The 17,951-nt window shown below is 42.3% G+C and overlaps 1 protein-coding gene and 1 long non-coding RNA gene across 5 annotated transcripts in view; one reads left to right on the forward strand and one right to left on the reverse strand.

Annotated features, from left to right (window-relative positions):
* The window catches only part of Fkbp5 (FK506 binding protein 5), a 103,360-nt gene that overhangs the window by 10,694 nt on the left and 74,715 nt on the right, over window positions 1-17,951 (reverse strand). For 2 of the 3 annotated variants that reach the window (XM_005389562.2, XM_013516903.1), the window contains exons 6-8: window positions 10,058-10,214; window positions 5,289-5,379; window positions 2,782-2,865 (exon numbers count right to left, since the gene is read on the reverse strand). In XM_005389562.2, the coding sequence (XP_005389619.1) occupies window positions 2,782-2,865; window positions 5,289-5,379; window positions 10,058-10,214 (332 nt within the window). The remainder of the gene's footprint in view (window positions 1-2,781; window positions 2,866-5,288; window positions 5,380-10,057; window positions 10,215-17,951) is intronic. The other variant, XM_013516904.1, reaches the window with a different exon arrangement.
* LOC102028797 overlaps window positions 2,878-17,951 on the forward strand; it is a 19,346-nt gene continuing 4,272 nt past the window's right edge. The window contains exons 1-2 of one of the 2 annotated variants that reach the window (XR_001235065.1): window positions 2,878-4,749; window positions 6,513-6,597. This is a non-coding gene — a long non-coding RNA (uncharacterized LOC102028797). The remainder of the gene's footprint in view (window positions 4,750-6,512; window positions 6,598-17,951) is intronic. The other variant, XR_261843.1, reaches the window with a different exon arrangement.

Genomic DNA, 17,951 nt, shown 5'->3' on the forward strand with positions numbered 1-17,951 from the left:
ACTTCGCGCTTGCCAGGCAGGCGCTGTGCCGCTGAGCTAAATCCCCAGCCCCTATCTTGTCTTTATATCCTTCATCTGTAAGTTTTCTCCCCTAAAATATTTCTCAATACTTCTTCAAGTCCTTGTTAAAAGTGAAGACATAAACACACAGGAGTCTGCGGCCACACACGACGAGGGTCATCAGTGTCACTGTCTGCCACTGCCACATCTCTTCCCATCAGAAGGCCCTCAAGGGCAGTGACTGCAAGGGGCCCTCGTCTCCTGCAAGGACAAGGCCTCTTCTGGGATTCCACCTGAAGGGCCTGCCTGAGGTTGTTTTACAGGCAATTAAAAAAAAATATGTCGAGGGAGTAAACTCCAATAATAAGCAGTATACTATAGTAGACACTTCAGCCAGTAAGACAGTTGCTGATTATACTGTATATGCTGTGCTTTTCTACTCCACACAGAGCAGATCTGTTTACACCTGCACTGCCCAAAATGAAAGTGATGCGCTGCACTGCGATGCTAGCACGGCTATGACCTCAGCAGGCAGCAGAGACTTCCAAGCTGCATTATACTCTCTGGGAGCACTGGCACATCCGCTGTCACTGGTAACCGAAATGTTGTTACACAGCAGCAAGTTAGAACTTTTACGGAACCCAGGAGTATCACTGTGGACCTATGGTCTGCACAGAAGTCTTTTTTGTTCTAGTGTATTATGTAACGGGGTATACAAATAATCCATTTGAAATCTTACTTGAATAGTGCAAAATAGACTCAGAATTTAAAAAATAACAACTTGGTCTCATGAGTTCAGAAAGTCACAGAAATTTAGGACTGGAAAGAAACTTGTAACTCCCTCTAAAATCTCTTTGGCGGTTAAATGACTTTAAATCATTTGAAGAGCAATAAAGCCCAGTTTCCCAAATCCCCAATTCAGAGCTCATTCTGTCAGGCCCCAGTGCTTTCTGGTGAGCACACGTTATCTTAGTATATTTAATAATCACAAATACATATTTAAACCTGTGGGCTTTGAATTTGACTACAAACCACAGTGAAACCTACACTTCAAGTTATAGCCCTGTACCCATTCATAAGAAACAAAAAAGGTTTTACGCAACAAAACTTGTCCTTATTACGCACTATAGCATGCTTCCACGAAACTGACTTGACGACCCAGTCGTGGGTGCTGGTTCAAAGTCTGAAAATCAGAACGGGTCCAGGCTGCTGTGTCCCTTTCCTGTTGATTGTACTTTCTCGCGTATCATTTGGGTCAGCACTGTCTCCCTTCTCTCCAGACAAGGCTGTAAAGTCAGTAGCATGTCTTATAGCAGATTCTTCGAAAAGACTTGTTGAAAGTATTTTTATGCATCCTTGCCTTATACTGTTAAAATATCACTGATTTCTGCTCACGGGTTGCAGTGGCAAAAAGAAATGACGAGGAAAAAGGAAGCAAACCTTGACAAAATTCCCATTCACTAACTGTCCTTGCCCAAAGCGCTTCTGCTTGCTGTGCAGAAGACGCAGTCTTGGGGGTGGGCGGCCATGGGACGAGCACTCGAATCAGAATGGAACCACGTGTGGTTTCTGCTTTCCCACATCAGGGATTTAAGATCTAAGGGAGAGAATATCACGTCCCTAGCTATGACAAAAAAGGGTTTTTGAGAAGCAACCTACGATGAGTATCACTCAGGAATTTCTTTTTTTTTTTTTAGTTTTTGGTTTTTTTCCCGGTACCAGGAATCGAACTCATGACCTTGCGCTTGCCAGGCAGGCGCTGTGCCGCTGAGCTAAATCCCCGGCCCCCTCACTCAGGAAATTCTGAAGATGCCTCATGGGATCACTGTGGCCACAGAAGAAACGAACCCTCCTCCCATCGGTTTCTTTTGACAGCTGTGCATGGCTGACCCGGATACTCTGCCATCTCGTCCAGCCTGGGGAGATCTGTCACATCAGCTAGCATCACTTATTTTGTTGTTCAATTATGGCAATATTGGTAAGTAGTGATGTACTTCTCATTTATGTTAAATGTTAAGGATTTATAGCTGGGATATTTGCTGTTTCCATCTAATAGCTGAAGAGAATACTTTTTTTTCAGTTGTAAGTATTATTAACACAGGTCTGAGGCTCTGTATACCGCTCAGTGGTAGAGGGAGCATTTGCCTCGCATACGCAGGGCCCGGGGTTCAATCCCCAGCGCATCCCCTCTTCAGCTAAAGCAAATCAAGCAACAACAGCAATAATAATGAGTCCTACAGAAACTGTTATTTGGCCACGCTCACGTATAAGCCAATATAACACAATGCTTTGGGAAGAATATTTAATAAGTATTTATTTATTTTTTAAAATCTGCATATTCTTTTTCCTTTTTTCACAGGATGATTTTTCTTTATGCTCTCTTTGACGATTTCAATAAGACAGTGAAAAGGAAAACGAAGTGAAACTCACCCCTGTGAATTCTATTACTTGCTAAAATTATTCTGTCTATGTATAAAGCAGATGCTTTAGGCCTCGAGTGACTCAGTGGTAGGGGGCATGCCAGCTCCGTCTGCCTTTATGAAGCGCTACAACCTAGACTGCAATGTATAAGAGGTATGTCTTTATACCTCTATTTTTTTTTCATATTTATTCACTCTTTTCTTACCATTCCTTATACTGAATTGGCAGACATATGAAAATGAAGGCTTCTTCTTACCAAGAAGGGTGTTGATAGAATTCAGAGTAGGGAATGTCAGCACAATTCATTGCCACCTGAGCAAATCCTTTGAAATGGAAAGGGTTGTGCGGGGACTCACACACCTTGAAGTACACAGTTCCCTTCTCTTTGACAATGGCAGCCTGCTCCAGTTTTTCTTTGGTGTCCATCTCCCAGGATTCTTTGGCCTGTGTGTAAATTTGTGGCAATGGTTAGATGAGCACATGAGGAAAATCACTGGTTGATGCCCTGAAGAACCAACCCCAATCTCAGAACACACTGACTGTTACAATCGTGTGCCACTGCCAGCCACTGCCAGGCCAGCGCTCTTTCTGCTGCTTCCAGAGTTCACTTTTCCTGCTGGCCACACTGCGGCGTGACCCACGCTGCCTAGCGGGTGGGGCAGGCAAAGCACAGCAAGGCACGTAACGGCTGAGCACTGCGAAGAGTCGCTTTCAGCACAAGGCTAGCCCAGCCAGCGGAGGCGAGACTCTTCAGTTCCCTCCTGCACCTCTGGCCACAGAGCTGCTCTTCTGAGCGGAGCAAGCTGTTTCTGTCAAGCCTCAGTTTTTCAGCTCTAAAATGGGAACACTACAGTAGTCAAGTCATAGTTGTACATTCTTAATTCTCATAGAATTTTTCAAAATTCCAGGGCAGGCACCCGTCACTCTAAAAACCAAGATACACTAATGCCTCTGAATGGCATCCCTGTGCAGGTACACAGATGGGGAATTTCACATGAACGGAGAGCACAAAGCCCACGTGGAAACGTCACATCAGGGCCATAAATAAGTAAGTTCGTGGTTATCTGCTAGTTTGTATTACGGATATCTTTACTCTCTGCCCCCAGAGATATAATCCAAACGTAACTGCATTTTCCACACGAACAGCAAGATTCAGGATCAAAAAGTCAATGGAACAACTTTTTTTTTTTCTGGGAAACTGGTAATAGGTGTGGTGAGTGTTATGTAGTATCTATGCGTTATGAAGTGTAAGTGGGTAACTACAAAATTTTCTCCACTCAAAAGGTAATTAGTAAGGGCTTAGGGTGCAGCCCAGCGGTTAAGCACTTGCCGAGCAAGCAGGAGGCTCCAGGTTCCACTTCCAGCAGGGGGTACACGTGGGGGTGGACAATTAGTGTCTGCTCCTGGTGCCACAGCCAGGGATGAGGGGGATACTGATGTGCTGGCAGCCCATGCTGCCTCCTAACAGCTCAGCCCGATGACTGAAAAGCCTGCTTAACAAGGACCCTGTGCATTTTTCATATTGGTTTCAGTCTTTATGGACCATAAATACAGCCTTAATACTACCAGGCAGAACTAAACCACTCTGCTCCTACAGCTTCACAAGCCTTCTTGCGTGTGAAGATACCCAGCCGTGCTGCGCGAACGCACTCACGGGGTGACGGCCAACACAGGACTGCTCTGGCACGCCGCAGTGAGAAAGCTCCTAAACAAGCAGAGGCGAGGGGAGGGGAGGGGCTCCTCTGTAACAGGGGAAACGGGAAAGCCATGTGCTGAAGATTGTTTTCTTCCTCCTTAATAAAACCACGAGGTGCTGTGAAGACAGCATGGAGGGTCAGCGAGGACTTAGCGGGCCTTCAAGACAGGTTGCCCAGCAACAAGTGATCCTGGGCGAAGAGCGTGTGTCTGCGGGAGGGGTCTGATTAGGAGGATCCCAGCCGGGGGAGAAGTCCTCCCCACTGGGTCTCAGCCCAAAGCTTCCGGCCCACAGGACAACAGTTCCCTTCTGGAGTCTAATAAAATATAAACGGTTACATTCCTAGTCTAAAGCTTAATGTACAGAACACGGAGGGGGCAGCACTGTGTGGAGATAAAACAGGAACACAAAAGGCAGTTTCTGAGGAGCTCCAGGAAACGGGCGTTGGCCGCACGGGGCCTGTAGCTGGCTGACAGAAGCCGCGGCTCAGGCGTGTGCTGTGTGTGCGTCTCTCCAGGGCAGCACGGGTGGGAGCCTCCGGAGGTGAGCCCGGCTGGAAGAACGCCCACTGAGGCAGACTGCTTCTGGAGCGCAAGGCAAACGACAAATCCTCTCCTTCTCCACTTGGACAGGTATGGAAAATTTTAGAAAGGCCCAGGGTGCGCAGACCGTCTTTCCCGGGACCCGGAGCAGGGGCTCCCAGGCCTAGCCGTTGGGATAATAACCCGGAGCCACAGGGCAGGCCTCCTCGTGACTCCTGAGAAGGGTACAGGCTGTCCAGCACTCGAAAGCTGCGCCCCACTCCCCCAAGGAGCTGCTTGGCAGTACGTGATCCTTTCTGTCCTCAACCCAGGAAAAAAAGTACAAAAAGAACAAGCCTAGGAACAAATAAGGGAACAAGTCTTGGATTCTACCCAAAAAAGTTAAAAAAAAAAAAAAAGCCTGACACGTAGGAACAAAATAAGAACACTGAGCTCTTTGGTTGTATATCAGCTGTGCTGTGTCAGTTGTCCCATGCTCTAGGAGCAGTGTGGGACACAAGAGACAAACCTGGTAATGACAAGCACGACCCAGCAATAAACACCGACTGTCTACACCGCCCACAACAGAGTTAATAGGAAGTAGGTGGAGAGGCGCTCTACCGCGATTTTAGAGAAGTTGGTATTCTCACCTTTTCGAAGCTCTTAAGTGTTACTTCATATATAAGCTCAGCATTAGGTTCAATGCCAAATTTAGGCTTCCCTGCCTCTCCAAAACCATATCTGAAATGGAGAGTGAAAAAATAAAACTTTAAAAGAATTGGTGTATTTCCAGGCGCTTCCTCTGGTATTGAGGTATCATACTAGCACAGAACTATCATTTGTAAGCTACACACATCAGAGACTCTGAAGACAAACCAGATGTTGATCAGAAGATGCAGTGCCAAGTATCCCTCCGTGGCTTTTTTAGAATCCTGGCTAGATTTAGTTTTCTTTTCTTTCACATACATATGTAATAGAGCACCTGTACTACTTGAGCTAGCTTGTTCAATGCCTTTTTTCTCTGCTTGATTTTACATTTAGTTATTTTTAGCTATTAGGACTTTCTCTCTAAGCTTTACCAGCAAGGACAGAGGAGACATGGCCACTGTAATTGTTACAGTGATGTTCATTAAAGGTACATTTTAATAAGCTTCTAACTTTTAAGTGCTATCACCTTCCAGTACTACCACTTCCAGTCAGAAAAATGGAAAGACTAACATCTAGAGAAGTATGTTCTCACAGCAGTTAAGATTTAAAAAGGTGCCCTAGCAAACACAAATAATTTTTTAAAAAATACACAATAAAAATAGCAGCCCTGGCACCTCATCAAGAGACATACTCTTGGGCTGGGGATAGAGCTCAGTGGCACAGCGCCTGCCTGGCAAGCACAAGGTCCTGAGTTTGATTCCCGGTACCAAAAAAAAAAAAAGGCATACTCTTAGGCTATACTGTTTTAGCCAAAATACTGAATAAAATAACTGGGGATATGCAAATTTGTTTTTAGGCCATTTAAGATCTCTAACAGAATAAGCATATTCAAGAAGCATGCATCTGCTGGAGGGGAAGCTCCGGGGGAGCCTGTGTGTCTGGTTCTGTGGGCTCCCAGCATTTAGAACAATGCCCAGCACACTGGCACGTGTTCCCTGGAGTATATTCCTTCCCATCCGCTGTAAGCCAAACTGCTCATGAGTACACGACATGGTATTACTGTATAGAAAACCTTGTAAGCCCAAACTTTTAGGTTACAGACTGAAAGATGTCAAAACTGGGTCCATGCCAATACCGCTGGCTTTCTCTGGGGCAACAGAACTGAACTGGGGACACGCACATTTTGTTGCTTCTACTACTTTCTGCCCGCCTTGCCTGATTTCCAGGAAAACAGCTTACTCATTCACCTCCATGTTACACAAGAAAGTGGCAGCTGGAGTAGAGAGCGGCAGAGGCGGACACTGAGAGCTGGTGAGAATGGGTGTGGTGACTTCAACAGCAGGGCAAAGGGGATCTTCAGCAAAGAAATAAAAGATGTAATTACTAGTGCCAATTCTAGGAAGTGGTACCTAGTTTTCTACTTGGAGCTCTTAGATCTATCTCCTGTTTTGTTCTGCCATGTGGTAAATAAACATTCCTTACCTGTCTGAAACAAGGGAAGCCCCTGTTTACTGGGAGTGTGTTATGACTTGGAGTCCTACCTTAGACAGGGAGAAAGGCAACACAGGATTCGGCTTTTTCTCTAGACTGGGGGCTCTTAGCTGGGATAATGTTAACCGCTCCTCTCCAGGGGACATCTGGCAGTGTCTAGAGAGGTGAAACTGGCCTGGGGTGGGGCGGACAGAACACTGCTGAACATCCTGCTACGCACAGGTCAGCTCCTGTCCCCAAGAATTACCCAGCCCCAACATCCACGGTGCTGGGGATGAGAAACCTGCCCACGGGAGCTCACTCACAGGGCACCTATGACTGGGGTGGGGAGTGTGAAGAACGGGTCAGAGGAGCCACCACAGCAGCCTGGCTGCCATCAATGGGACCGAAGAAGACTAAAGGAGGTTATTACTGCGTTAAAAGGCAGTGATTCTGTCAAGATGTGGGTGGGGCGCAGCACCTGTGAAGGCATAAGCTCACGCTTAACTGTTCTGGGGACACTGTTTTTGACTTCTGGATCCCACAGAAAGTTGTCTGACATACTAGCTCAGCCTGAGCAAAGAAGGACTCAGGGCACATAATTCATCTGACTGAAAGATAAAATACTACCGCTGGAATTACAGGACTTCACCGAAACAACTGGACTGTGTAACGGAAGAAATTTGGTATTAACGTCCTTGAATTAAAAGTTGCCTCCAGAGCAGAGATACAAATAAAGGACCTCGGTGACCAGTAGGCCTTTCTGTGCTTACAATAAGCGCTTGCATCACCAGTTCTTACCAACCGCACCCTTTTTACAGGTAAAGAAACTGAGGCTCAAAGAGAAGTGCTTCCTAAGAAGTCACACGAAGAGGCAGCGGCAGAGCCAGGATTTAAATTCAGAACCTATGCGGTCTGAGGAAATTGTTTAGTTTTCTGACCCACACTGCCTCAGAATGAGACTACGACTCGTGGTAACCTGTGTTTTGTTTGAGGCTGGTGCAGGACAGAAGAATACGTAAAGGGGGGAAAGAGAAAAGTTAAAACTAAAACGCTTCATTTAAAATGTGAAAGGTTAATGAGTCACGGCATTCAAAACAACAACATAAAGGGAAGGTGGTATCCCAGTGAGGGAGAGAAAAATGAGTTCTTTGGAAGTGTTGTACGCATTTCTTGGTATGAAAAAATCCTGCCAAGGAATCAAAGTCAAAGAGAAAGTATGCCCTGGAAGTTTTATGGAGAATGAAATACACAAGACAATAAGGGCACAAACTTGCTGCAGCCGTATTTACAGCAACACTCCAGCGTGATGGTAGGTGGGAATCTGCACAAGACAGGTAAATTCACTGCATGCTCACAAAACATGCCTGGTGCACAGGGCTTTTCTGCATACATGTTCAGTACTACACAGCGTGTGTGCAGACGTTTTGCAGAGAATGTACTTTGTACAATGTCTCAACATACCAACACCTTGAGCAGAAAATAACATGTACCTAGCTATGCTAAATCACATTCATAAAACATGAAAATCTTTCATGCCTAGAAACCTGTGAAAACTTGTTGAGTACTTTTATGCTTGGAAAGATCTGAAAAACCTACCCTATGTTAAAACAGGATTTCCTTTTGCTGTCGGTCCAACGGTAAGATGGAAGAGAAACACAGCCATCCCGAAAGAAGTGAAACCCGATTACACGGCAGCCAGTTTGCTAAGCACTTCACCTGTATTACCTCATTTAGTCCTCCACACTTTTATTAGGAAGCTGCTGTCACCCCAATCAAACCAAGGGAAAACGAAGAACCGGGGGTTAAGTGACCTGTCAACTGCAGCAGAGCAGGCTTTACCCACTGGTGATACAACAAACAGTTTACACCTGCAAGGAACTACTTGCATTAATAAACATAAAGTCAATTTCTGTTTCCCTTTGCCACTGAATTTGAGACATCTGCACCCAGATGATAAGACATCTGCCTCATCAGCTAGGTTAAAATGTAAAGCTGATTCATATTATATGCTTACAATATGTACAGAACTTATATTCAAGGGGCTTAAATTTGAAAACACACATGAGACAAAAATCCCCCCTCTATGAATTTAGAACTACTATAATTTTGAATGCTAAACTTAAAGTAATTACAGACTATTTGGCTATGGAGGAGAGAGCCTTCTCTATGCTCTAGTTCATTAAAAAAGGTTCCTGTTAGGAACAGGAATAGCTTCACCTTAGAGAGAATTACAATATAGAGTAAATAAACAAAACACATTGAAGTAGGAATATAGTAGGAAAAAAATACGGTATGGAAAAAGAAATTACACAAAAGGTGCTTCAACGAAGGCTTGAAAGACTTTAAAGTACAGCATTTTGGAAAGGTTTTGAGCACATAGTGGCATGGCCTAAACATCACCTGAGAAATATTATGATCAAGAACTTGGGCAAAGGTAAACATGCCACTGGATTACTACAGAGCATACACAAAGGCAACAGACAGTATGAAAGGCACAGGAGTTTTACTGGCAAGGGCAGGTCACTGAGGGGGTCAAAGTCCTGCCGTAAGAAACTCACGGAACCCCCAAAGGAGGACACACCAGATAAGCAGACTGTACTCTCATGGGAACAAATCAAAACACCCTGGGGTCTCTCAGGGTCTACTGCTCAAGACAGAAGGGCTAGATTCATGGTATAATTTTAGACCTAAAAATAGTATCAAACACGTTTCCACCTTAAAAAAATAAAAAAAACATGTTTTCACAATACAGACTGTCAGATCTGATAGTTCTAAGCTTGGAAGTGCTAATGGATATCCTTATGATGGGAAGAATTTAGGCAAAAATGAGTCATCTCCGCTGCCTTTAGATCCAGGAAGAATACACTTTTTTTTCAAAGATTCTGTATAAGAACATGTGTCATAAATTCAAGTGGTAGTAAATCATCCAAATGGTTCTTCAACTCCCAAGGCCCACATGTTTTACTGCCTCCTGCCCAATTTAGAGAAAAGAGAAGAGGGCTTAGGAGAACAGCACGCGAGCAGGGCAATAGCTGCCTGACTCTGGGAAAAGCAATCCAAAGGCAAAACGTGCCCGTCTGCCCTGTCCTTAACCCACATCAACCAAGTAAACATGCTCACAGCCCCGTGTGATATGGGAAGGCCCACTAATATACTTGATGACTAATTGTAACCTGACTAAGGAACTGTTTCCCTGTTGCATTAACTTCACTGAAGATACCAAGATACTGAATGAAAAAGCATGCATACTCCTGCTGTTTACACAGCTTCACAGTGCTGGAACTGGTAGGCTGCTTACCGTGGTCCAAGATATAAAATGCACTGCTCTTCCCGCTGCATCTTCTCCAGGGCTTTGTCAATTCCAATGGGAATGTCGTGGTCTTCTCCTTCACCAACAATGAATATCACATCTCTGCAATCAAACGTCCTTCCACCATAGCGGCCTTCCAGGTGGACTGAAGGTGAGGGAAGAGGTCAGTCAACAGAGCTGCTCCTTACTACTTTAGTGAAGGTGCAGATGAGTGGCTAGCAATGTCACAAATACATTTCTCTTTTCTTATTTCATCGAGACACATGTGGTATCCCACTCAGTCCAAAAGTTTAAGGGTAACTGTATTTCCGTTTTAAGTTAAATATATAATTGCTGATAACTGAGTCAGTAAGACAGCTTAGTGGGTGATACACTAGAAACAAATTTATCTAAGCCTTACATGTCAACTTTCTCACCTGTAACACAGGGTCAAGAAATACTGTATTGCCAGGCGTGGTGGCGCATGCCTGTAATCCTAGCACTGGGGAGGCTGAGGTTGGAGGATCACTGTGAGTTTGAGGCCAGCCTGGTCTACATAGAGAGTTCAAGGCCAGCCTGTACTATTAGCAAGACTCTGTCCCTCTCTCCCCGCAACAAGAAATACTGTGTTGGATTATTTAAACAGATAGTTATAAAAATGCCACAAATTTAATATCACATATATAATGGCTTAGCCATCTATAACTGCATCTTGACTGCTGATGCCTGGGCAAAAACAAAAACCAAAACAAACCCCTCAACTGAGTGGCTATTTCCTCAATGACAAACAGAGATTAATTGAAGCATTTTCTTTAAGACTCCTTAATTACATTCACAAGTGTATTTAAACAAAAATGGAACATCCAAAGGCAAAAATATTAGTAACCAACTTAGCTGTCTTCCTTAGTGGAGGTAATAAATATAAAATATGAGAGAAATGATATTCTCTATCACTTCTGAAGTCTCATAATTTAATAACTTCCCTTGAACTGTTCAGTGAAAAAGTCAATTTCTAGCTGGGCAAAGTGGAGCACACTTGTAATCCCAGCGCTCTGGGAGGCTGAGGCAGAGGAAGTTTGAGCCCAGCCTGAAAAACTTAGCAAGACTTTCTTTCAAAATTTAAAAAATAAAAATAAAATAGGGCTGGGGATGTAGCTCACTGCAAAAGCCCTGGTTTCAATTTCTAGTACTCAGAAAAAAAAGTCAATTTTGTGGGGCCTAAATCCCCACATCACCCACATTCACTCAGCTTGTTCCTAGAATTATTTCACATAAGAGGCTTCCATCTTGTTTTAAGACAAAACAAGAAAAATACATACATATATATATTCTTCTAGGAAAAACAATTCTCTGAAACCTTTAAATTATTTCTCACATTTAGGATACTTATGCTTTCCATTTAGACTTTTGTTTCAATAAAAAAACACATGCACAAAAAAAGACAAACTGCCATTGCTAACGGGGTTGAGAGTTCTTAGAAGTTTGTATATCTAAAAAGCTCAATAAAATAATCAGCCTGCAGGGTGGCTTATATAATAATAAATCTACCAATTTCCTAAAACACTTCTTTTCTTTTGAGACAGGCTCTCAGTATGTAGTTTACACTGGCCTTGAACTCCTGGAGATCCTTCTGCCTCAGCTTCATGAGTGCTGGGACTGCAGGTGTGCATTCTCATGCCCAGCCCCTAAAACACTTCTTTGCTAAGACTGATGGATCATCTTTAGATCAACAACTTGTTTTAGAGAGACTAAAAATCACTCATTCTTTCATACTTGTCCCATGTCCAATAAGACAACTAATTTTTCCAAATACAAATTCTATTCCAATTTACTCTACTTTTGAACTCCTGATCCCTTGAAGCTCTAGAATTTTATGATTCTATGACCCAGTAATCTAACTCCATACAAGCCTGAAACCAGCCTCACAACTAATTCCCATAGTTAATCATTTGATCAGAGTACCTTTAGCCTAGACCTGAAAAACGGGAGAAATTCACAAGAGCAAACAACAGTAGTGGGGACAGGAGGGGCCCAAATGTCCCAGGACATTTATGCCTTAAAGCTCTCCACCTTTTCTAACTCAGTGGGATCGGTAGCATCTTGATCTCCTCTCACTGCAGCCAAACTAGAGGGGGCATGTGGCCTTTTGTTTTATATCCCACACTCACAAATGCAGGTGATTCTATGTTAGATTCACTTTTAGAATAAAAGCTCAATAAAATAATCAGCCTGCAGCCAATTTAAAGTTCTTCTGAACTGGAAAATATTTTAAAAGTAAATTCAACTTTATTTTTTATTTTTTTGTCTTTTTGAGACAGGGCCTTGCTATGCAGTTCAGGCTGGTCTTGACCTCACTTTGTAGCCCAGGCTAGCCTCAAACTCGAAATGATCCTCCTGCCTCAGCCTCCCAAGTGCTGGATTACAGGCGTGTGCCACCATGCCCGGCTCAACTTTATTTTTAAGTATATGCATATTAGAGAGACTCTGCAGTTAAGTGTAGGGTTTTCAGATATTTTTATTAGGGTAAAAGCTGATGTTTTACCATACGCAGCGGTGCACACCCATCATTCCAGCTACTTGGGAGAGTGAGAGGCAAGAGGATCACAAGTTTGAGGGCAGCCTGGGCAACTCAGTGAGACCTAGCTTCTAATAAAAAAATGAAAAAGGGCTGGCTAGCTCAGCTGTACAGCACTTACTAGCATGCACAGGCCTTCGATTAAATGTTTAGTGGCACTAAAAAAACCCACATGCACAAAAAAAGACAAACTGCCATTGCTAAAGGGGTTGAGAGTTCTTAGAAGTTTGTATATCTAAATATTTTTAAGTCTGCCCAAGAAATTTAGACTAATGGATGACACTTTTCATAAAAACGATTTGCTGAGCAAAGTGAATTTCAGCCCATGTATTACATAATGTCTCAAGTATTGAGCTCTACTGTCCTAGTAGTTCACAGATTAGTCAACAGATTTTTTTCTTTTTTTTGCTTGAGGCTTATTGTTAGAAACCTCGTCTTCTTCCCTAAAGGAGAGTACATTTAGCAGGGGAGGAAATTTTCAGTACATTTGTTGTGGCTTTTGGTTGATCAAGTTTGAATGTGTTTTCAAAACAGGAAATCCAGAGACTGCAAAAGATTCCTGCCTATGTGTCAGTTTCCTAGACTGGTTTTCAGCTTGAACGTATGTGCTTAAAATTATATAAATAATTTTAGAAGCTGTCTTCACATATGATAGTCCATCATTAGGGGGAAAAAAGACTGGCTACTTATAAACATGTTGGAAAAGGTAAGTGAAGCAAGAAAAGAAAAAAGTCAAACTATAACAAAGGCATAACTAAGAAAGGAAAACATTCATCATAGCTAGTCTCTCTGGGAGAGACAATAAATCAGAGAACCAGTGTCTTTGACCATTTGCAATTAGCTCTTAATACCTTATATATGGACCTTTATTCCCCTGATAAATTTAACTCTTCAAAACTGGACCTAAGTAAGCACTACCCATATATCCTGTTTATGTGTGTATCTAAAACCATCACCTTATAATACTGAGATTATCTGGAATGTCAGAGCAAGAGGCAGTACCACAGCCTTAGTGGATACAAACCACTGATTCTTTACCTCTACAAGCAGCAAAGTCTTGCTAGGTTAGTAGCTTCTAAACTTGGAACGCTGGTGTGACAAGTTCTACGAGACTGCTGGCAAGAGCTCCTCCACCACTAGGAGCTGCAGGAAGACTGCCCACCGTCACAGTGACTCGGGTAATAGGTGCCCAGCTCCTACAGATCCACTTTCTCTCTTTTATACTGTCTTAATTGCCACCAACAAAAACTGTGTGGTTGCTTTTAACCTCATATCTTTTAGTGCAAATACTCACTTAATAAATATTTAATAATAACCATCATGACTCACTTGGGAGATCAGCCTTTAGGGCTCAGGAGGTCTGTTGCTAATCTCAACCAGCATGATTTGCGGGAAGTAAATGATCTATGACGTGCCTAAAGAGAATGAAAGTGCACACAGGATGCTTCTACTTAGGGCTCTTTTTTTGGTACAGAAAGAAATAAACAAGTTTAAAAGAGACAACGTTTTCTCTTGACTTACAGTCTATGTAACTTAAAGGGGGTGGAGGTCCTCCAAACCCCCAGAAGTCAAACCAAACCAAATTACCCAAGCTTAGCTGCGCAATCCGAGCGTAACCACATCAAGTGAGCCCGATCTGCTGCACAACATCATTTAAACTGGAGCTCTGACTTATTGTTCTCTTACTAGAGCAATTTTGTTTTGAAGAGCACAGAACACCCTGTTCCGAATGTGGCTGGCACATGAACTCGATGTGCTGACAGCAATTTGTACTCCGATTAAAATAGGGGGGAAAAAAGGAAAGAGAGTGCACAGCAGTAACAAAAACTGGAACGCGAGAACCCCAAAACTGTACAGTTTGTATTTTAGGAAGGAAAACTAAGAAAGAGGGTTCAAAACCTAAAAAAAAGTGCTGTAAATGCTCCAGCCTAAAGAAGTTAGCTCTGGTAAGTGTCTGTTTTCCCCTTTTCTAATTATAGCAGCTGGTGTCTGATAGCTTTGCACTCATTCCCCAAACAATTACTGGGTCATGGGGATTTGAAGGGGAATGTTGTAACGGCATTACTACTAGACAACACTGGTCACTGGGCCAGAGAAAACCAGGTTGTGACAGGTTGCTTCCTCGCGGCCGGCGTTGTCCCTGGTGCCTACACCTCATGGCAAAGCAGTCTCTCTGTCTGTCTAACAGAGCCAGGCGTCGAGAGAGAGGGATCTTGCTGATCCCCTGAAAAGGACAGTAGAGATGGACATCTAAAAGCAGGACAGGCATATCAGTCACTGACTACAAGGCAGCCGTTTTTATCAGGCATGATGGTCATGTTTCCCCCAAACTGCCTCTACCCTGCTTGTGCTATTTGAGGTGAACACACACCACTGAGAGATCACTTATGGCACTGAGGGACAGATGCTGGTGGGGCAGCTGGAACCCGGCTACTAGAATATATCACATTTATTCAAGTGATGTCTTAGTCTAAGCAGGAAAGCATACATCCTGCAATTAACTTTACCACGTACACCACTTCGCCCTTCACATCAGCACAGCACCTGAGCCAGCTCCATTCTGCTACTTAACAATTGTGGCTTGGGAAGTAGTTTAAACTTTAAGAAGTTCAGTTTCATCTATGGAACAGGGGTAATAATACTAGCTAGCTCACTGTTGACTGGGCCGACTTAGTGGTATCTAATGTGGAAACACTGTATGAAGTGTGGATACAGAGATGTGAGTTAAGATTACTTTGCCATAATTAGAGATAATTTATACCAGATTAAACACATTTTAGAACTCTGTTTATGAAAACATTTAATGGCTCTATAAAGAGGGCTGTCAAAGCATGAGTAAAATTCCTAGTAGGCAAAGGCAATGTCTTATACTCCTTGCGTACGTCACGAAGCCCAGCACACAGTTCTGGGCCAGAAAGTATTTATTTAATGACTAATCTGAAAACAGGGCATTAAGGAAAGGGTGGTAATTTTCACTAATTTATAGTTATTTTCCTTTAAAAATCTATTAGTACTCCTATTTTAATAAATTCCAGGAGGCTGTTCAGATTTATTACTGATATGGAGCTTTTGTTTCACAACACTATTCTAAAATAAATGATGCGTTGGTTGGGGTTTTCTTGGGACAAATAAAGATTTTATTTTTTTTTTGGTGTGTGTCTCTTTGAGACAGGGTCTCACTATGCAGTTCAGCTGGCCTTGAACTCACTTTATACCCAGTCTGGCTTTGAACTCACAGTGAACCTCCTGCCTCAGCCACCCAAGTGCTGGGATTATAGGTATGCACTACCACGCCTGGCTGAACAGACTATTTTTTGATGTGAAGACTTGGAGAAAACTTTTGGGAAAAAAGGAGGTATCTATAGATCCACAATATTTGAGAATGAACACTGTCCATTTTAGCCCAAGATACTATACATACTGTGTTTCATGAAAACATATAAGAAAATGGTTTTGAGAGTTTACTCTCATCTTTGACTTATTTGCAAGGACATTCATAAGTCCTCCAAAACCATGTGAACAAATGAACAACAAAAAATCAACCTCACCGCTCTACCAGGTCTCAGTAAGGGCATACATGGAATATTTCTTCTAATTTCTGATACAGTTTTGTTTTTGCTACTTTATTTATAAAGTACATATAGCGAGATTTTGTTATCATCATCATTTTGTACTTTATGAGACCTCTGTCTTTAACAGGAAATGTTATCGCATGCTTATTTTTGTAATTACTGATATGAGAGAGTTACTCTTATTTTAGACGTCCTATATAGTATTTTCTCGTTGTTTTTGCTGGATTGATAAAGCTTCCCTTATTCCTCTGTTTCACCACTCCACACCGGGGGGTTGGAAGTTCTAGGTGCTACTGTCACTAGTACTTTTCATTCAATTTTTAACAAATCACTTAAAGGCATAGCAATTGTCTATCAATTTTAAGAATTAATCAGCACATTCTTCCTTGGAATAAGAAAATAATTTACTTAACTGAAAGGTTTAAATAATTTGTTATTAGTAAATGTTTGTGGTATATAACAACTACATTCATCTTAGTGTTTTGGTACATATACATACCACATCTTAATCACTTTTACAAGAAAATAGTTTTACACAATTATGCCTCCTTTCATTTCCTGGCTCTACCACATTGTTAAAAATCACCCGAGGACCTAGGTGCAAATTGCTAACTTATTGTTTTTTAAAAATTAATTAAATTTATTGGTACATTCTAGATATACACAACGATCACATTATCATAGAGCATTTGTACCTGGACATGATGCACCTTGCTTTTTTCCCATTCCCTCTTCTCAATCACTCTCCCCCGCTTATTTACGAAAGTTTTGTTTCCTTTTTCCCTTCATTTCCCATTTTTTTCTTCTCCCTACGTTCCTTTTCCACTCCTTCTCCCCATTCTCCTTCCCATTTGAACATTTTCTTCCTGTTTCACAATATCTATTATACACTTTGATCCTTATTTACACTTTTGGTTTCTCTCTCCTTTTTTTTTTTTTTTTTTTTTTGTAGTCTTTTTTGAGACAGGGTCTCACTATACAGTTCAGGTTGGCCTTAAGCTCATTTTGTAGTCTAGGCTGCTCTCAAACTTGCGATGATCCTCCTGTCTCAGCCTCCCGAGTGCTGGGATTACAGGCATGCACCACCACGCCTGGCTTACACTTTTGGTTTCTCATACCAGAGAAATAATGCAGTATTTATGTATGTGTGTCCAAATTATTTCACCTAAGAATATGGTCTCAAGGTGCATCTTTTTAGCTAGAAATGCACCATGCTTCTCTTTTTTATGGCAGAGCTGTACTCCATTGTATAAAAAAAAAAATCTGCTCTGTCTATTAGTTGATAGGCATATGGGCTGTTTCCAAGATTTAGCTATTGCAGACTGTGCTGCTATAAGCATGGGTACACATATATTATTGTGGTATGATGTTTTTAATTATTTTGGGATGAAGGGGAATAGCTGGGTCAAATGGAACTTCTAGTTTTCATTTTTTCAAGCAATTTTCACAGTGGTTGCACCAGTCTACACTTCCACCAAGAGTAGAGAAGGGTTCCTTTTTCCCCACAGCCCCTCCAGCATTTGTTATTGGTTGATTTCTTCGTAACAGCCATTCCTTCTGGAGTGAAGTAGAATCTCAGCATTGTTTTAATGTGCATCTCTCTAATGACCAGGGATGGTGAATGTTTTTTCGTATATTTGCCATTTCCACTTCATCATCTGAGAAGTGTGTATTCATTTTAGAAGCCCATTTTGGATTGGGTGTTTTAATTTTGGGGGGGTCTGATTTTTTTACTTCTCTATTCTAGATAGTAGTA

This window comes from Chinchilla lanigera, unplaced genomic scaffold (assembly GCF_000276665.1).
Source record: "Chinchilla lanigera isolate Chin_1 unplaced genomic scaffold, ChiLan1.0 scaffold00036, whole genome shotgun sequence".
Lineage (NCBI taxonomy): Eukaryota > Metazoa > Chordata > Mammalia > Rodentia > Chinchillidae > Chinchilla > Chinchilla lanigera.